This window comes from Natator depressus, chromosome 6, assembly GCF_965152275.1.
Source record: "Natator depressus isolate rNatDep1 chromosome 6, rNatDep2.hap1, whole genome shotgun sequence".
Taxonomy (NCBI): domain Eukaryota; kingdom Metazoa; phylum Chordata; order Testudines; family Cheloniidae; genus Natator; species Natator depressus.
Genome location: NC_134239.1, coordinates 123,710,252 through 123,731,857, shown reverse-complemented (window position 1 = coordinate 123,731,857; position 21,606 = coordinate 123,710,252). Strand labels below are relative to the sequence as shown.

Genomic DNA, 21,606 nt, shown 5'->3' with positions numbered 1-21,606 from the left:
GTATGATCACGGTGATTCTCCTTCTGGTTCTGACTTGTCAGAAGAGGAGAAGGTGGATTCCAGTTCTAATGGTGGTACTGGAAGAGTGTAGTGCATCACTGTGGACGGTGAGGGACCCTTTATCAAGGCACAACCCTTGGTGGAGATATAATCTCTCTAGAAGGGGCAGAGTCAGATGGAGGGGGTGACTCCAGATCTGGGAAGGCAAAGACCTCATGGGGTGCTGCGATGGTTCTGGATCTCCCTTGTGTAAGAGGCATTCTCACTTTCCCAGTCACCGATGCCACCCTTGGGATCTTTCCTGGTGCAGGAGGGTCCCATATCTCCAGGGGTGCTGGAGATGGCAGTACCAAAGGATCAGTGCCTGGAACTGCTGGATCCCATTGTATATGGGTCTTTTTCTTGTACCTGTGGGATTTAGAATGTACTTTGTCCCCTTGGGCTGAGCTGGTAGAAGGAGCATCCATCTCCTTTGATTTGGAGAAAGACTTAGTCCCATGCTTATAGGAGTGCTTCCTTACCTCCTGACTAGGTCCTACCAAAAGGTCCGCGGGGGTGGTTCCACTGGCACCAGATTCGGATGTAGATGGAGGCATGCTCCTCGCTAAATGAGGCCAATGTACAGGGAGCGGGGTGTTCACCAGCCTGGTTCTGAGTGTGATCTCATGGAGAGCTCCATGAGATACTTCTGAAGGCGAAGTGCCCAGCCTTCTTGGGTGTGGCTGGGGAAGGACTGGCAAATACTGCACCTTGCTGTGATGTGAGCTTCTCCCAGGCAGTAGAGACAGAGCTGGTGGTCGTCGCTGACCAAGAAGGATTGCGGGCAGGTGGCATAGAGTTTGAAGCCTGGAGTCCTGGGCATAATCCAGTACCCACAGCCGGATATGGGGGAAGGAGGTGGAAACACCAAATCTATCTAAAAACAAGCTGAAACTATTAACTATTAAAACTAAGAAAGAAAAATATAACTGGTAAAACTATTATAAAACTTGTTAAAACCATGTACAACTATCTTTTTTAGAAGTGCATCAGAAACAAGGGCACAGAGTTCCGATCCGGACCATGTGGTGGTCAGAAGGAATTGAAGATGTGGTTGTTCCGCCCTGCCCTTTATCACCTCAGAAGGAAGCATGAGGCAAGCCAGGGTGCATGCGCAGACCAACGGACACACTTTCAAATTCTCTGACTCCGGATGCATGGCACGCATGCGTAACCCTCAGTGGAAGAAGGGACCATCACTCGAAGCAGAAGTAATTGCATCCCAAGGAGCAGCAACTGCATAAGTAGCAGCACATGGCCCTGCCAAGCCCCATCTCCAGTTGGTGAAGCTTGGCGTATTGGCAGAGTTTGGAAGAGAAGAAATGGTTATTAACCCTTCCGTAACTGTTGTTCTTTGAGATGTGTTGCACTTCTCCATTCCACTGTAGGTGTATGTGCACTCCAGCGCACAGCTGTCAGAGAGTTTTTCCCTTAGTGGTAAACATCAGGGTGGCATGAGTGCCCTCTGCTGCCTCGCACGCTGGGTTCAGGCATAAAGGGCAGAGCCACTCCCACCCCTCCTCAGTTCCTTCCTACTGGAAAGACTCCGACAGAGAGGAGGACGACGGAGGACTGTGGAATGGACATACGCAACACTTCCCAAAGAACAACAGTTATGGAAAAGTTAGTAACTGTTTCTTCTTCGTAGGGTGACTACCTGTGTTCATTCCACCACAGGTGACCTACAAGCAGTCCAAACTGATAGTGGGCTTGGAGTTTATTTGCACAGGTATTGGTAGAGCACTTGTTCAAATCTGGCATTGTCTCTCACTGTTTAGAGTTTACGTAGTGACAGACAAATGTATGATGTGATGACCAACCTGCCACTTCAGAAGTGCCTAATATGGGGACATGAGCCAGAAAGGCTGTAGAAGCTAGTTGGAACCAAGATGAATGACCCAATGCTCTATCTCAGCAGTTCTCAAACTGTGGGTTGGGACCCCAAAGTGGGTCACAACCCCATTTTAATGGGGTCGCCAAGGCTGGCATTAGACTTGCTGGGGCCCGGGGCCAAAGCCCAAGCCTCCACTGCCAGGGGCTGAAGGGGCTTCATCCCCTGGCAGTGGGGCTCGGGCTACAGGCCCCCTGCCCAAGGCTGAAGCCCTTGGACTTCGGCTTTGGCTCCCTCACCCAATGTGGTGGAGCTAGGGCTTTGACCCCCTGCCCCACACCCAAGGTGGCGGGGCTCGGGTGACCTCTGGGCTCAGTCCCCCTCCTGGGGTCATGAAGTAATTTTTGTTGTCAGAAAGGGGTCATGGTGCAATGAAGTTTGAGAACCCCTGCTCTATCTGGAGGCATCACACTAGCCAACTGGTAACGTAACAGCATGCAACTGGATATCCAAGATAAGATCACCTTACTGGATAGCCCTTCATTCTGTCCACACACATGATCAAGAGTTGTATCAAAGACCTAAAAGGTATAGTCTGGTCCAGATAAAAAGCTAAAGCTCTTCTAACATCTAGAGCACGAAGCCTCTCCTCACCTTTACAACCATGAGGTTTTGGGAAGGTCAATAAGAAGACAGCTTGGTTAATATGAAAACTGGAAACCACCTAAGAAAGAAACCTTGGGTAAGGGCAAAGGTAAACTGTGTAGAAAACAGTATATGGAGGATCTGATACTAATGCCCTCATTCCCCCCCTTTACTAGCCAATGTAATGGTCACAAAAGATGCATCCTCCACAGAAAGGTGCAATAGGAAGTAGGATGCTGGAGGTCCAAAAGGGGAACCCATCAGTTTTGCTAAGACAAGAGAGTCAAGCTCCAAGGGGGAACAGGATCCTACACATGTGGAAATAGTTTGTCCAGGCCTTTTTCAACTCTTATGAACAACAGGTTGGAAAAAAGTGAATGGCCATCAATAGGTGGGTGGAAGGCAGAGAAAATCACTAGGTGCACGCTGAGTGAACTAACTGCTAACGCTTGATGCTTTAGGAACAGAAGATAGTCCAACACACACTGAACAGCATGAACGAAGGAAACACCTTTCAGTCTGGACCAGTTGGAGAACCTCTTTCATTTACCTAGTTTTCTACTATTTAGCAGCAAGTCCTGAACTCCTCTAAAGCAGGACCCCCCTGCAGATGTCAGCCATGAAGCCTCCAGACTGTCACATGAAGCATCTGTAGATTAAGATGGATGGGGTGGCTGTGTTTTTGCTAAATCAAGTTTGTGTCTAGTGGGAGTGACAGCGGAGGATTGATTGAGAGGGATAACAACTCTGAAAACCAGTGTTGACAGGGCCCTGCTGAGGCGATAAGTATAAGATGAGCCGTGTCCTGCTTGATTTTGCACAGAACTTTGGGCAAAAGAGGAATGGGAGGAAAAGCACACATGAGTCCGTTTGACCATGGCAGTAGAAAAGCGTGTGTCAACAAATCCAGGCTGTGGCCTATTCGGGAGCAAACCTGGTGACATTTTCTGTTGTCTTTTGTTGCAAATAGATCCACCAGTGGAGTTCCTAAAAATGGACCTTGCTATGTCTGGGTGAAGGAACCACTCATGGTGATTGATAAACAGACTGCATAGGTGATCGGCCAGAGTATCCTGGATCCCTAGAAGATAAGCCACTTTTAGATGTACAGAGCTGGCAATGTATAAATTTCAAGGCAGAATCACCTCCTGACACACCAGCGAAGATCAGACCTGTAGCAAGGAGGCATGGCCTCCCTCGGAGATAGACCAGGAGGGACCACAACCTGCCCCTGGGGCTGCAGAGCCAGGAAAGCCACGCCTGCCCCCATCGGAAGCTGAGGGGTTGGACAGGAAGTGGATATAAAAGGGAGGCCCTACAGCTTAGTTGGGCTGGAGCTGCTGAAGAAGACAGACGATTCTTCCCCGCTGCTGGAGCGGGACGTCGAGGAGGACCGCTGCTGCCCTAAGGACTTGCCTGCGCTTCTAGAGAGCTCTGCCACTCCAGATATTGAGGAGCTGCTGAGACTACCATTGGTGGTGTATCCTGGGGAGACGAAGGATGACCCCGGGACGCAGGTACACCCGGAGGGGAGGGGAGGGGAGGGGAGGAAGTAGCCCAGGGACAGCCGACTGTAGTCTGGCTGCGTCACTGCCTGAAGCCAGGTCAGCGTGTTGCGGCTGGAATCCCTGCTGACCCCAGTGGTGGAATAATCCACCACTGTTAGGGCCCTGGGCTGGGACACAGTGGAGTTGGGTGGGCCTGGGTCCCCAGAACCCCTGCCACCCCACACCTGGGGTAGCAGCCTCCTAAACGTAAGCCAGGAGGCCTGCACTAGTCTAACGTCCGCTAAAGCTAGGACGCTAGACCCCTTTTGCTGCTCTGCCCTGATTGCAAGCCAGAGCCCCCTGATTGTTTGCTGCCCGCCCTGTCTGAGTGCTGAGGTTCATAGACTCGGTATTGCTCAGCCCAGTTTAAGTGGCCTGAGCTTTAAAGACAGCTAATTCCCCTCTAATTAGTTGCTGTGCCAAGGCATGACAGTGAGGAGTCGTGGCCTCCATCAGAGATAGACAAGGAGGGACAGCCACACGCTCTTAAAAGGCCCCTTCTTCTTTGTTTACATAGAACATGGCTACTGCATTTTTGGTCAAAATCCTACAAGCCCTTTCCCGGAACGTGTGGAAGAAATGCCAGGCAAACCAACCACATAACCTGCAACTCCCTGACATTTATATGTAATCTTAGATTATCCTGTGTCTGTATGAGACCCAAGATAGACCATCAATCCAAATCTGACACATCCGTGACTAAGGTGAAAGACTGTTGAGGTGAAGGGATCTTCCTTGTAAACGTTGGAAAGTTCTGTCCATCTGTCTAGGGAAGAGAAGACACAATTTGATATCTCAACTATCGTGTCCATATGGTGTTTCTTTGGTGAATACACCTCGGCCAATCAGCTCTGTAAGCTCTCTGAAACGTAGTCTGGCATATTGGATGACAAATGCAGGCTTGCCATGTGCCAAAGCAGCCTCAACAGCTACTTACTGTGGGGAAGAGATATGTCTTTAGACCTAGAATGATGCCTTGCATCGTCTGAAACCTTGATGGTGGAAAGGAAGCTTTGGCCATCATGGAATTGAGGACTATTCTAATAAATTCTATTTTCTGTATCAAAGACAGGATGGACGTCTCTGTGTTGATCAGTAGGTTAAGCACATCAAACTTGGACAGGATAATGTTTATACTGGACAACGTTTATGACTTGGATCAACTTTTTACTAGCCAGTCATCCAGATAATGGGAAACATGGACTCCTGATCTCTGGAGGAATGCGGCTACCACTGCCATACGCTGTGTGAATACATGAGTCAGCCAGCAGACTAAAAGTCAGCACTGTGAACTGACAGAACTGTTGGTAGAATCTTAGAATCTTTCTGTGGCTCTGATGAATTGCCACATGAAAGTAAGCGTCCTTTAAGTCAAGGAAAGCATACCAGTCCCCTGGCTCAAGAGAAGGAATAATGGAAGTTATAGTGACCAACCGTAATGTCCATTTCTTTAGGAATTTGTTTAACTCTCTCAGATCTAAAATAGGCCTGAGACCTCACCTCCCTTTCCATTCAGGATCAGGAAGTAACTGGAGTAATATCACTTTCCTCTGAGCAACTGAAGGACCTCCTCTATAGCCCCCACAAGAAGAAGCGATTGTATTTCTTGCAATAACACGGCTTTGAGAGAGAGGTCCCTAAAGAGGGATGGGGAACTGGGGGGCTAAGAGGGAGGAAACAGAAAGAAATTGAAGAGTGTATTCCACTTCCACCATGCTTAGAACACACTGAGCCATGGTGAAGTGGGCCCAAGCATGAAGGAAGTGGGATAGGCAACTTGCAAAAATCAGAGAAGGCAAAGATGGCACTCTTGGAACTGGTACTGTGCTCCTGACCTACTCAATAAAATGTGTGCTAGGAGGATGCAGTCTACCTTGATGAACCAGCAGCTGCAGGACAGAAGGTGAGGGTGGACATTTTTTGTAACTCCTATATCTTTCTTCCTTGGTTTGAGCTACAACTCCCAGAAACTGCTGGGTCTGATAAGGACAGAAGGACTTCCTCTTTGCCCCCGGAATATAAATCCTTAGAAATTTCAGAGTTACTCTGGAGTCCTTGAGACTATGCAGAGTGTCATCAGTTTTCCCCCGAGAAGAGCGATGACCCCTCAATGGGGAGGTCCTGGATTGTTTGTTGAAGCTCTGGGAGGAGACCAGAGGATAGCATCCATGAGGACCATCATACGGTGATGATGGAGGCCAGGCAACAAGTTGCAGAGTCAGATGCATCATGACCAGCCTGCAGAGTGGTTCTAGAAACCAACTTGCTCTCCTCCACCATCACCTGAAATTCTTGTTTCATATTGTTTGGGAGCTCATCCTTAAACTTCAAAATTGTATCCCACCGGGTAAAATCATAGTGCCCCAGCAGAGCTTGCTGCTTCTCAATACAAAGGTGTAACTCTTCTGTGGAATAAAGTTTCCTTCCGAACACATCTAGTTTCCCACCCTCCTTGTTTTTGGTGTCAATGCCTGAAGACCCTGCTTCTCCCTTATATTAGCTGCAGATACTGCCAAGGAGCCCTGAGGGGCAGGACTGTAAAAATGTTAACACACAAGAGAGGGGATGTAGTATCTCCGCTCTGCTATTTTTGCAGTAGGCGGCAGGAACAATGGGGTCTGCCAAAAAACCTGAGTAGGCTCCAGAACAGACTCATTAATAGGCAGAGCTAACCTTGATGGAGCTGTTGATGTTGAAAATATCCACAAGCCAGTTGGACTTTTCCTGGACCTCCTCTGGATGGAGGCCTAGAACCAAAGACATCCTTCGCAACAACTCTTGATGGGCTTTGTAGTCACCCAATAGCAAGGAAATAGGCTGCACCATAACAGCCTCGTATGGGTTGAGGAAGAACATGCCAATGACCCTCAGGGCTTATCCTGTTTCAACTCTTTTCGGGGAAGCTCAAGAGAAGGATCCTGTCCCTGCACGGGGTAGGCCCACTACCAAGGTTGGGCTGCTTATGGTACTGATGTTCTTGATGACTATCCAAGGAGATAGAGTGGGAAGGATGTGGGGAAACTCTTGACTGAGGGAAGAACCCCCGTGGGTTCCCCAAAGGTCACTGATGTGGGCCTGGCCCCCAACTGTGCGCAGACAAAGGGTCCTTGTGGTCTGCATCCTGCTGGAACAGGGGTTGAAACCAGGGTGGGCAGGCACTGCATACAGGTTACTGGACATGTCCAGACTGAGAGACATACAAACCTACTTTAGAATTTGTAGAAGAATCCACTTCTTCAGACCACGCAGGAACTGTCCCCTCAGTATTCGAGAGGTAAGCTCAGATTCTGGAGAAGGGGATAGCAAGATCCTCTGTGGATTTCCCCTAGACGGTACCATTTTAGTCAGTATGCTAATTGTCAAATCCGATAGTTCCACATGGTGGGGAGCTGAAACTACGACCATCAGTGCAGATGCCAAGCGAGAATTTTGAATTCCTAGGGAAGGAGGTATTGACAGATTCAACAAATGCCTCAAGAGTGGATGGTACTGGGAAAGTATTCTGGTCTTGTGGCACTAGAACTTGAGGTGACAATGCTGAAGCTGGTCCTAAACTGGGCTCTGGAGCCAAAAAACTCCCATTCTGATGCTTGTTCTGGATAATGCCTCCTTTTTAAGCACACCTTCGAGTCCTTGGTAGAGGCTCAACTTCTGAGCCTCTGATCTTGAGGTGCCCAGTACCAAGTCCTTAGAGGACTTGTGTTACCTCCTCTTTGACACCAGTGAAATTGATCTGTCTTGTGGTACAACCAAGGCTGGAGAAGCACTGCTGCCTGATGCAGAGGTAGTTGGTACCCGGATTGTGCAAGAAGGCTCCAATAGAGGATGAAGCTCCAATTCCAACTTAAGCAGGTACTTAAGTCTAGCTGCCCTGTCCTTTTAGGATCGTGGCTTAAATGCTTTACAGATACTGCATCTGTCACTAACATGAGCTCCCCCGCCCCCGCAAGTACTTAAGGCAGCTGGACTGCAGGTCTTGAATTAGCATTAGTTTGCCATAAGAGTGGCAGGGTTTCAAGCCAGAAGAATAAGGCATAACTCCGGTATCAACACCGGTACCCAGATAGGAGCTGGTGTCAAACAAAACTTCCCAAAATGAAAAACAACCCCCCCCCCACCCAAAACCTAAATTAATCTAAACACAAATTGCTCTAACACAACAATGGGTACTAACGACAGTAACCATGCTGCCCCACAGGTACTGATAAGGGAAAACTCTCCAACAACTGCACTAGAGTGCACATATACCTACAATGGAAGGGACCTGTATAATTGCTCAAAGGATCACTTTTATTCCTCCTCTCCCCAGACCTGGATAGGTTTACAATACTTATTGTCCTTTAAAAAACAAATGCTAGAAACTCAGGAAATTCATAACTAAGATTCCAACACCAAATATAACTCCACCCTTTATCACAGCTCATTCCCCACCCAGGGGCAGTGTGCAGCCTCAGCTTCACCACAGATCTAGTTACTTTACTGGGGTACAGTCCTGTCAATAATGTCTTTGGAGGGCCTTGCATTAATGTCCCTTGCTGGAAGTGGTTCCCAAATCGATCAGCTGGCAATGAACAGATGATTCCTGCCGGCCAGCTGTTTGATTCTGGTACAGTGGGCAGGATATGGGCTCAGAATTCCAGTCACTGATCCCAGCTCCCCTTACCTTTGACAGCTTTACTAATGTGTTTGTCCTGTGGTTAGAGAATTCCATTTACCATTGCCATTCAATGCCAGCACAGGCGCAGCAGTGACCAGGCATTTCTGATAAAAGTAATGGTAAGCTCTGGAAAACTCCGAAAGAGTTTCATTTAGGGATGCAGATTTCTCCTTAATAACGAGAATGTGGAATACATTACCGTTGTTTAGTTATGTAAAGTTCTTCAAGCAAATGTTGCTCCTCATAGCTCATCCAACGGTCTTCAAGATCCTCCTCTTCCTTCTGCAACAATTGTTCATAGAGTCTTACTGGATTCCAACCAGTCATTATGTCGTAAGTGATTACACATCCAAGGGAATGTGACACAATTGAGACTTTCCCTCCTTTTTCTTCAAACTCTGGATTCCGAGAACAGAACAGCATATATAATCGGTTCAGCTCCTGTTGAAGGCCTTTTACTAGCTGTTTTAAGAGAGAAAACATTGTCATTCTCATTATTATCTATTTAATCTCCCTGTTTCTTCTGTTCATCTTACTATGAGTTCAAAGACGGGACTGCTTCATGGCTATGTATGTGGCCATTCAAGTATGCACTGAATGTGACTGTTGCACTGTAGCTCACTCAGGCCTTGAGAATTTTGCTTTATCAACGAGTAACTTAAAACTGTCCAAAAGATAACCATTTATAAAAGAGAACAAACTAACCTTGACTCTAAATCTCCTGTTTTAAAAAAAATGTTCTAAGGATTTTATTCTTAAATTACTGATATGTACTCTCTATCTTAACTCCATTTTAACTCAGTTCTCTGTCTGGGAATTTCCAGGGCTCTAGACAAGTTTATGTGCATGTGCTAAGAGTCAGGGAGCAGGGTCTCTATGGTGCTTTGGAACTCCAAATGGTTCCTAGGTCCACAAGCTGCCATCCATGAGTCCTCCTACGCATCTACAGTTTGATTCCTGCTTACCCTCTCAGCACAGGGTCCCATGATACATAAGGATCTGTTAAGATATGCAGCTTGTCCTGAAAATGTACAAGAGTCAGCAGAGAGGCACCCTTGACTGGGAACAGGAATTAAGGTATGGAATCTGTGGGGGGCCAAGAAGCAAGGAGAAGAGCAGGATCCACTATGGTTAGGGGAAATGTGGAGAGCTTAGTTATGCAGGCATTCTGACCCAGCAATAAGACACACCCTGTGCTCCTTAGGAGCTCTGTAAGACTACAGCAGTCAGCAGGTTCAGAACTGCAGTCCAGCTGCCTTTGCTGATGGACTGATGCTGATTCACTTGTATACGGGGCATTACAATGTAAATCCCCGAGGCACCCTAATGTTGTATTAGCTGTAAGAAAGTAATTTTATAACAGTGCTCACAGAAACTGTGACTTCCAGAGACCTCTGACTTTTCTGCCCCGGGGCTGAAGCTAAGCAGGCAGCCCAGTAGTGAGCCCCCAGCAGCTCCTAGCCGCCAGGCAACAGGGGAGCCCCGGAGCTCCTAGCTGCTGGGCAACAGGGGGACCCTGCAGCTCCCTGCCCCCCAGCAGGCAGTTGGGGGTCCCCTGGAGCTCCCAGCCACCAAGGGCAGTAGGGGACCCACAGCAGCCCAGCTGCGGCGGGTGGACCCCACAGCAGCCCAGCCACTGTGGGTGCTGGACCCGCCTCCCTCCCCATTTTGTCAGGGGGTATTTTTAGTAAAAATCACGGACAGGTCACGGGTAATAAACAAAAATTCACAGAAGCCTGTGACCTGTCCGTGATTTTTACTAAAAATATCTGTGACAAAATCTGAGCCTTAAATTATGAATCTTTTGATTCTTTGTTTCTCTGTGATCATCAAGACTTTCCCTTACTCCCCAAAATTGGGACCAGTAAGTGCCATCGGCAAGGGGGGCAAGCTGTGCCACTTCATGTCCCTCTTGTGGAAGTGAAAAAGTGAAAATTTTGCTGCCTGCCTATGGTTAGATAGGGGCCTAAGATAGACAGTGAGTACCATGCACAAACCAACTCAGATGGACCCAGAAGTATTAGCTCTAACTCCCATAGGCATTCAACTGGCATAAGAGTTTGAGAGGCACCCAGCATATAGAAGAGACAAATAACTGAATACATCTCTTTGGTGAGTGGTGGTATAAAGGTTGACAGCAGCTGATGACATCCAAGGCTTCTGATTAAATATTTTCCAGTAGTGTCAGTCATCTCAGTTTCCTAATTGTACTTTACCCAGCAATTCATGTATTTTTCCAAAATCTGCTTTCTAAATGTAGCAACATTTAGATTCCTTCATATACAATGTGATATTAAAGGACCAATTAAGACTACACTCAAATTTTGCATGTTAGTAATGTGCCTCAATCATCTAACTATAACAGCTCTATTATGTCATCACTGCTTGTATAAAGATGTGTCACAGACAAGTGCATTTACAACTACACCTCAGGCTGAGACTGTGCATTATTCTTTACATGGACTAATGGCATACATAGTTATGGATTATTTAGAGCTCCTTGTGGTCAATAGTACTGATCAGCTTCAAGGGGTTTATGAAGATATTTTGTGTCTAAAAATTCAGAAAACATTTTCCCCAAATTGCTTCTAAGTCCTGTAAGCGTTACCTGATCTGATCAAGAACTTTATTATTCTGCTCACCGCTTGGTTAAACTATGCCATAAACAACTCCTCTGAACACTGCTCTGTCCCATTTCTCCTGCTACTGGGCATCTCCGCAATTAGCATCATTTTCCTACTATACCATAAAGAATTAATAAAAAGCTCCACAAAAGGCAGAAAGAAGCTGTTCTGGAAGAAAAGCACAAATGAGATAGGTGGAGCTGGTATCCACTGAATTTGAAACGCAGAGAACAATGCTCAAGAAGAGAGGATCAAAATGTTAACAATAATGCACTATAGTCTACAGGCATGTATTCAGCAGACTAATCCTATGGTAGTCCTAAAATGATGGTATATTGTTCCTATGCTAGTTCAACCTACCAGAAACTTGTAATCTGCTCTCAAATCCTGTGTGCACACACATGAATCACAAAGACAAGATTCACGGAGAAAACTTACCTTGGCAGAAATACCAACAACCACAGCGGTTAAGGAATGAGACCGAAATAAAAACAGTTCTACATGTAAAACCCAACCCACTCAGTAACTGAAGTGATGTTTCCAGAACTTGGCATAAGGGGTGGCCAAGAACATGCTTTCATTGGTGAGCAAGTGCAGTAATGGGATGGCCCGGTATTTACCAGACGTGGTTTTTGCCAGGTAAAATCATAGTTTTTACTGCTCTGGGAAAACTAGTTACTCCCAGTTTAAAGCATTTTCAATTTTTAAAACTGTTGGTTAATGCATACCACATTATACTTAGTTTTAGTTACATACAGTATTCAAATTGCGGTTACATAAGGCAGTAGATTTGTAGATTAATTTAGGGCTGCATAAATAAAAAGTAAAACTGCACTGGGTGTAATACTAATATATGTAATTATAATACTGAACATCAGAATGCCTGTATACATTTTGGTTTGGTATTTTCTCAAGGACTCATATTTCAGTTTTCAATATTATATAAACAGAAGTCAAAAACATTTGATTATAGGAAAACAACAACAATGCAGAGCTGTGGGCTTGAAGCATTAAGGAACCAGAAGCAGGCAGAGTTGCAGGTTACCACTCTAGGTCCATTTGGCCATGCAGCATTCTATAGCAGAAGACCAACTTTGATGTAGTGGATAGACCGAGCCTAATCCCCAGTTTTGAATGGATGTATTCAAAATTTGAAAAGACTCGTTCTACATTCGCTCAACTTGCTGGACATGGATGCAATTATATTTCTCCGTGTCATGGTTTAAACCTGGTGTAAGCCAGTATTTACCAGCACCCTCTCCTAAACTAGTTTTTCCCAAGGAAATGCCAACCCTTCCCATGCCCCCAAGATTGCTACAGGAATTTTAATTAAAAAAAACAAAAAACACAGAGAAAGAATTCATTTTTAACTCGTATGAATCGCTACTGCATATAAATATGAATGGCAGCTGTGGGTACAAATGTTTGCAGCATGTTTCACAGCCAGACAGTAAACATTTAACATCCTCAGCTTCAAAACATTTTAAAAACATTAATGAATCCTTACAACAGCCGTGTGAAGTAGGCAAGCATGATCTCAATTTCAAAGTAAGTTCTTTGGGCCTGGGACACTGCCTACTTTGATGTTTGTACTGAGTCTAACGCATTTTGGGTACTACTGAAAACAAAACAAAACCATACTACAGATAAAGAAATGGATTCAGAGAGGGTTACCCAAGGGCACAGGGGGAAAAAGAAATAAATCAGTGTCAGAGCGGGAATTAGAACCCAAGACTTCCCGCCTAACAGTCCTGTGCTCAGATCACACCATTCCTACATGTTATGTTTTTCCTGGGATGGCAGAGACCTTACGTGGAAGAAGAAAAATATAATTGGGGAACCCCCCCCCTTCATTTCATGGACACCTGCATTGATAAGTGACTTTCAGGCATCCATGGCACTACATTATGAATTTCTCATTTTCTACACTTTTTGGGGTAGAACAGGGTATGTTCCTCTCAAGCACATCTGAAGTATCAAGCCATCAACCCGATAGGATGCTTCTATCTAGTCTTTAAAAGCATACTGTTATTGGAGAGTTAAACACACACACCAAAACGTATGCACGGCAGAAAGATACTCTGCACATGGACTTCTCAGCAGCTGTAAATTCAGAAGCAAAAGAGAGGCCTGATGACCAGATTACAAGGCTGTAATAAAACCAGATCAGCTGACGGAGATTGTTTCTAAACCCTAGATCACTGTATACCTAACCTATTTGCACAGTCTAATTTACTACTATAGCTAAGCTGTAAGATTTCCAGTCACCATTATCATTAAAGTGTCATGAATTAACTTAGTACCCAAATATTTTGCAGCTATAGTAAAAACAAACAAAAAACTCTAATTGCATCTGTAAAGCACCATTTGTTTCCTCTGACTACACGGGTCTATATCAGCATTAGGATTATATAACTGAATCTTTTGGTATTTAGTAAGCAAAAAAAAAAAGAAAGAAAAGAAAAGAAAAAGCAGCTTACATTTTAAGTACCAGCTAAGATATGACTTGGGTAATCAGTGTATGTCACAAAATTAAGATATTATTATTTAACCCTCAATAGCTTTCTCAATCTTAAAAGGACACAATATTTTGGCCAGCAAAAGGACACCTTGGTCTGAGAAAATTCTTCGTCTTGTTAAAAGGTATTTTAACCTCACCAAATCAGTTTTGTCATTTTATCCTGTTATAAACCTCATCTCCTCTCTAGAAAATGCATTCAGTACAAACTCCTTTATGCTTCTTAAATCAATGGCCTTACTTTTTCACGTCCAATATCAAAAGTACTGCTTTAATTCTCCATTTACTTTCCTTTCCTAGGCTGCTTTTTAAAAAATTCAAATACAAACAATTCATTCGCTACAACTACTACTAACTGAATATTGGCCTGTCTTATACAGGAGATCAGACTAAATGACCACAGTGTTCCCTTCTGGCCTTGGAATCTATAAATATTTTCAGTTAAGTTACTTCAAAATATTCACTTCTCTAAAAAGGTTAAATAAACCCAACTAATTTACCTTTTCCTCATAACTGATCTTTTTAAAAACAACTAAATATGCTTAGATTTGGGGGTAATATTAATTCTCATGAGAATGTAAACAAAATTGCACACTGTTCTGTATGCTGCAGGCTTTAACATCAGTCTTTGTATCATCACTTTTTATATTTACAAAACAGAGGTTAAAGCCCAGTGGTTCTCTTTGCTGGCTTTTCTCTTTTTTAAGCAATATATTTTTTGAAGGGCTGCTGTCCCCCTTCAACCACTGAAAAGTTAAATTAATATTTAGTGGCACAAAAACCTCAAATTGATGTTTCTTAAAAAAAAATTAAACCCCAGATTGTTTCAAATTTAACTGTCGGCTCTTCAAGGGTAAGAACCATGTATTTGTATAGCACCTAGCATAACGAAGCCCTGATTTTGATTGGGGCCTTTGAGTGTTACTGTAACACAAAAAACAAAAAAAATTAAAATACTTCAGTTGTTTGGATTTCTTCCTTAAAGAGAGGGTCCCTGTCTTTCTTGTTTCTCGACAGAGACAGCATATACCCTCTAAGCACTTCATGGGTTATGTAAACCTGAAAGTGGCAAGGTCTAAGGGGCTGACAAGAAACTGTAAGTAGGGAGTTGGTGCAAGGTGGGATATGGATCTACTCATTCAGAAAGTTACTGGTATTGCAGCAGGGGGTGCAATCAGCTAGTGTGGCTCAGTTTCCCCTATGTGTCACACAAGTATCTAGGTGGTGGGAAAAGGGTGTGTGATTGTTTCAGAGACCCCGAGAGGGCAGGTGTGACTGCCATATAGTAGCCTGGACATTTTGTAACTTAGCAACTGATGGCTCAGAGGCTCACTCAATCTTGGGAGCCAGCCAGTTTTGACCAGCAGGAGAACAGAGGACTGAAGAGAGAGCCCAGGTGATCTGTTTGCCCAGGAAAGAGACAAAGGATGGAGGAGGGGCAACTGAGTGTGACAGAGGGTGGGCTGCTGGAAGCTGGTCAGTCTCCTGGTTTGGAACTCAGGAAGGAGAGCCCAAGGCTCTGGACCCCCTCCCCCAGATGGACTTTGCTGAAACTACTTTCTACTGACTTCCTACTTTCTGTGCTGACAAGAACTGTTCTACACTGTGTTCCAGATAACTAATAAATTGTTCTGTTTTACAACGCTGGTGGAGAGTCACTGCTTATTGTGAAGTTGGGGTGCCTGGTTCCTTCGGGGGCGTGTAAGGCCTCCCCAGGTGTCCCTATCCAGGTGGACTCACTGCAGGGAGCTCATGGTGTGAACAAGAGTGCTGAACGCTCTGAGGTCAGACCCAAGGAGGCCTCCCCTAGTGAGAGCATGCCCTGAGGGGTAGTCACACTATGAGAGGGTCCTGTCTGAAGTTCATTCAGAGAGGTTCTAGAGCACCGAGACTGTTCTCCGGTGACACTTACCAATGCAGAAGCACCTACAGATGTCATTTGAAGCACCACAAAGGGTTTCCTCTAGCCCTGAAGCAAAGAATAGACCAAAAAAGCTAAGAGTGGGGACACACCCATGCTTCACCCTGCTTGTGATTGGAAATGGATCTGTTAGATCACCATCAACGCTAATTCTTCCAACCATACCTCCATGGAACTGCCAAATGAAGTTAATAAATTTGTCTGGACACCCAAATTTAGTGAGCCATTTCCAGAGGGCAGTGTGGCTGACCGTGTGGAATACCTTGGTTAGATCCAGAAACAATGTACAAAGGTTGGTGCTTTTGGCGACATTTTCCCTGTAACTGTGGAATGATGAAAAACATGTCAACAGTGCTCCACTGAGCACAAAAGCCACACTGTGACGGAGATAGAATGTTGTTGATTTGGGTCATAAGACAGGTCAAGAGGATCTTGCTGGCCACAGGGAGCAAAGAGATACCATGGTAGTTACCACAATTGCTTTCAGAGCCTTTACGCTCTGAGATGTTGACATCTTTCAGTTGCTGTGGTATAACTAACTGCTTGAAGCTAGATGTAAGAAAAATTCGAAGAGCTTGTCAATGCAAAGATTTCCTCCATGTCTGAAAACCTCTTCTGGAATGGCATCGGGAACAGGGGATTTATTATTTTTCATTACTTGAACACATTGGCTCATGTGGGTGGATCGGCAAATGCAGCAGATGTGGACAGTTTATAGACATTATCCAGTGACTCAACAGGAGCGATTAAGTGGTTCAATAAAATGTTCAAGCCACTGTTGGTGGATATCAGTATGATCTCTGATGAGAGATTCACCATCAGCACTTGTTTGCAGTGTCAAGGGAGATCAGGCAGGGCCATACACAGCTTTGACCACATCATAGAAACCGCTGGAGTCACGTTTATCAGCAAGGGCCTGTAGTTCCTCTGCTTTAAGGTTAAACCACGTATTTTGCATTTGGTGGAGTTTGTGTTGGAGTGTACTGCAAGCTGCCTTATACCTGGCCTTTTTCAACCCAGAGAACAGGACAGTTAAGAGCACAGCATGTGCTCGTTGTTTTACATCAGGAAAATTCAATATATCAGGATCATTACTGTCAAACCAGTCCTTATGATGGCATCTCATATACCCAACACAATCCATAATGGTGTTATAATGTCACCCAGAGATACCCATTCAGCAGATACATCACCACTGATTGCTGGAAGAGATGCAATGGTTTAGAAAAAACAGTAGTTAGCTATGTTGAAAATTGTTCGGTGATTGACTGACCATTCAGCCAAGCAACATTTACATACTTAATTGACAGAATTTTCTGCATTTTCAACCAGAGAGAGAGGGAAAGCTTTGATCAAACAAGACAATGATAAGTCCAACAATAAGCTCTGCGTAATACCCAAGTTATGTGCACATCCTGTAGGTCCCGCTGTCAGACCAACACATAGTCAATCAGATGCCAGTGACTCGAGCAAGGGTGCATCCAGATCGTTTTGTATTTGTTGAAGAGTCAGAAGACAGTATTTGTAACAACTAGATGCTGATCAGTTAGTTTGCGAATGAAGGACAGAAAAGAAAGTTCCAAGATTTCCCCACATATGGTAGCAAACTGACCATCTAAAATCTAGGCATGTTTACAAACAAAGCAAGAAATTTGACCTCACAGGATCAAGTTGCTCAAAGGTCAGCAGCTTATATCTCACGACTGACAGGGTAAATGAACTATGACCTTCATGAACCCGATTAAGGGCTTTCTACATGCTCATGGAAAGCCATAATGACAGTCAGATAAAATTCAAGGGGAAGATATCTATAAACCAGACTGACAATTAAGCAGCTTGAATGGGTCCTGAGAAGCACATTTACACTCACACTGTGGTGTAGCCTCTTGAATCTGAATTGGAGGAATAAAGGCTGAGAGGATGTCACAAAGATAACTACAGGGCTTATCACATTGGACTAAAGTGTACACTGCCATTCAAGTCTCTTGACTTCTGACAGGGGCATTCTACTCTGTTGCCCCTGTTTCAAGGCCTTCTGATCCAATTTCAAGCCACACTTACTGAAAGCGGAGGGTGAGACCTCCTCATATCCCTTTTTTGCTTCCCCTCTGCCTAAATAGCACAGCTTCCTGAAGTACCTCTGTTCTACTCCTCTCACCCCAAAAGAGCTGCTCTCTGCTGCAGGACACCTCATTCTGTTGAAATGTTGAGGCTGGCCAACTGAAAAACTCATTTTCAGAATCTGCTACAGTCATTTGGGACTAAATTTAAGTATTTTGGTATAGGCACATCCAGTATACTGGCATATTACAAAGTTGAGAAAACATTCAAGGACAAGCAGATAAATTAAGTAGAAACGAAAAACCTGTAAAGCAGTTCTTTAGCTATTCGGTTCAGTAGACTAAGCAAAAACAACATTGCATCAATCTCAGTTATCGGCAAAAGTTAAAGCTTCTGGCTTCACAAACCTCTCACTTTTAAACACAAAAACAAGTGCACTCTCTTGCTGCCAGGTAGGCTGTGCAATGTCAGGAGGCTTCAAAGGTAAATTTGACATCAAGAGGGCACTACAGAGAAGATACAGTCTGGACAGCGAAAATATTGGAAAATGGGTTCCTTTTCAGCTTATCCTCTTTAGGTAGTCCAAGAACTACCTTTTAAAGATTATGCTACCAGTGTGATGTAGTTTGGAAATATTTCCTGAATACTCGAGGTTTCAAGTTCCAAAAACAACACAGAAGTTTCTCCAATTCAGGTCCATACTCTGAAATATTGGTAATACTTAATTTTCATTTAAATAATCCTTTCAAATATGAAAGGATGTTAAAAAAGTAATATTAGATATGAAGCCTGTCAAGACTTGTGCCAAACCACTGCATCTTTGTAAACAGGGTTTTAATACAGTAATTTGCAAGATATTAATAATGCAAAGGTTAGTAAATTTTTTATTTGTTCAAAATTGCAAGAGTATAACTATTAAATAATTATTACTGAATATTTAGATATTATGAAAATATCAAGTAATTTAAAGGAATACTAGGGAATACCTGCACAAGGAATCTCCTTGGTATGCAGTCTCTGCATTTTAGTTTATTAATTGGCCTAGTACAGCACATTATCTTCCTTTTCTATATAGCAGTCATCGTTCCTCAGATCTCACTAAATACAGGCTGAAATGGACAGATGGGAGACCTTCAAGAAAAACTTAGCAGCTCCAGAAGCAGAGTCATCTGTTAGTAGATGGCACATTTATTTAAATACTGAATCAATGCCTAATATAGTGATAGGGGACACTGTTTCTTTGAAACGTAACACAGATATCTTAAACACTTGTAATCAAATGGAGGTTTCATGAAATTTTCTGTTAGAACAGAGTTGTTAATCATGACGTCCTGGCCAAATTTTAATTTGTTCAGTTCTTCTGTAGTTTCAGCTGGTTACAGTATTTTTCACTTCCTGTCCTAAGCTATTGTGAAATGTTGCTTTATGTTGTTAAATAGCTGCAGTGTTCCACCCTAGCAGTGGCTGCATTTCAATAGTGGGCAAAGTGCTCCATATGCATCTCCTACCAACTGTGGGTAGGTGTTGCAAGGCTTAATACAGAGAAAACGTTTAGATATCCCTGGATTAAATGTGCAAACTACTATTTATACTGTATTCAGAGGCCATTTTCTGCCAAGAAAATACATATAAATAATGTACAGATTACAATGAGCTTGGAAAGTTTCAGTATAGTGCAGATCACTGAAATGAGCATGTAACAAGAGAAGATAGGTGACAAAATGCTAAATGTATATCATGTCAATCTTTTTAATCTGTCAAAACCCTTTATTAAAGAAACACAAAGCTACTGTTACATGGTTGTGAAACTAAGAAACCCATTGAAATCATCTTCACATAGTTACAGTACCATAAATGGACACCAAAGAGGAGAGTCTTGAGGTAAGTGGTAACTGTTCACATATATGTAGGAGATACCTGCATATCGCAACAAATTTTATCATAGTTTCCCACTATTTTCTACAGAATTTAAAACCTTAATATGTGAATAATATGCTACATGAGTTATTCATACCAGCCAGCTATCTAGTCAAAACCAGAAGCAACTTTTGGAGTTCTGCCTCTGTGTTACAGAAAAATGCCAACTAATGTTGGAGGTGGGGGTCACCTGCCATGTTGTCATAGTATTCAGCAGAGCAATCCATCCACATTAGCAGTGGGCTTGTGTGCTGCTTCCTGGTTGGGACTGAGGGTATGTCTATAGTGCAATTTGGGGGTGGGTGGGTAGGTATGTGTGTGGGGCACATATAGACATACACAAGCTAGCTTTAATCTAACTAGCTTGGGTACCAATAGCAGTGACACTGAGGCAGTGCAGGCTTCAACCTGTGCTTGCCTACCTGAGTAACTACACAGGATCCAGGGAGGACTTGTATAGCTTGTACTGAAGCCCATGTCTACGCATGCAGTAATTAATTCTCCCGGTGCACCCATGCCCCCACCCCCACACTCTGCAGTGCAGACATATCCTAAGTGACATGACTCACTTTAGTAAGCGAGAGAGCAGCAGAAATAAAATGGTAGATACCGTTCATGAATCCATTTGGTCAGTTTGCTTACAGAAGAGTCAAAAGTTGTAAAGCAGTAGTTACACTAGTTCTACTCTGTTCTAAATTATTATGTAGATTTACTAGGTAGAATAGCTGCTGCATTCCTCCGCAGATACGGCTGAACTGATTCCTACTCATTGCTTAATCTACCTCACAGGGGCATACTGAGGTTTAATTAGTTGCTTGTAAAGTACTTTGAGATATTTGGATGAAAAGCATTAGAAGTGTGAGCTGCTTGAAGAGAAACCACTCAATGTGATCGGCAAACAGGAATGCTAATTCCAAGCAGGAAGTGTCCAAATGAATACAATGAAAACAGAAATATACAACAAGGAGGCTAATTTAAATTAGAGTAAGTGCTCTGAAAAAGGTATCACAAAACAGTGACATAGTAAAACATTTGCCAAAATACAGTTCTTCTTTCAACAAGGTGCTCTGCTTGATACTATGCACCACAAGCTTACTGAAAATGAAAAGGATAACAAAGGACAGACATTTTTCTCCCCAAAATGTTTTTGCTAACTGGTTTAAAATAAAAGAAATTTCAACACAGACAAGTGAGAACTGATTACCTTTCTGACTCTTTTCATGGGATGAAGAAAAGCACCTATACATTCTAATACTAAAAAGCTAAATCAGACTGAAGCAAGCTCCACATAAATGGTGTTGATTAAAAATCGTCAGATACAAATTTCAGTACTGTTATTGGGATATATAATATAAACCACAGTCAGCATATTACAAGGTTTGAGATTTTTAAAAATTATTTAAATGTTTGTCTTTACCATACTGACAGCTTTTTGTAGTACTTATAGAATCACAGAAGATTAGGGTAGGAAGAGACCTCAGGAGGTCATCTAGCCCAACCCCCTGCTCAAAGCAGGATCAACCCCAACTAAATCATCCCAGCCAGGGCTTTGTCAAGCCGGGCCTTAAAAACCTCTAAGGATGGAGATTCCACCACCTCCCTAGGTAACCCATTCCAGTGCTTCACCACCCTCCTAGCGAAACAGTTTTTCCTAATATCCAACCTAGACCTCCCCTCACTGCAACTTGAGACCATTGCTCCTTGTTTGGTCATCTGCTACCACTGAGAACAACCGAGCTCCATCCTCTTTGGAACCCCCCTTCAGGTAGTATGATTATATTTGTTACTGAAAACCTACATTGCCCCATCACAGACAACAGTGCACTGTGAAAGAAATCATCATATA

The 21,606-nt window shown here is 43.8% G+C and overlaps 1 protein-coding gene across 1 annotated transcript in view; it reads right to left on the bottom strand.

Moving 5' to 3' along the window:
• DDHD1 (DDHD domain containing 1) overlaps positions 1-21,606 on the bottom strand; it is a 112,731-nt gene that overhangs the window by 27,815 nt on the left and 63,310 nt on the right. Inside the window, exon 7 of the mRNA XM_074956498.1 lies at positions 8,919-9,181. Within this exon, the coding sequence (XP_074812599.1) occupies positions 8,919-9,181 (263 nt within the window). The remainder of the gene's footprint in view (positions 1-8,918; positions 9,182-21,606) is intronic.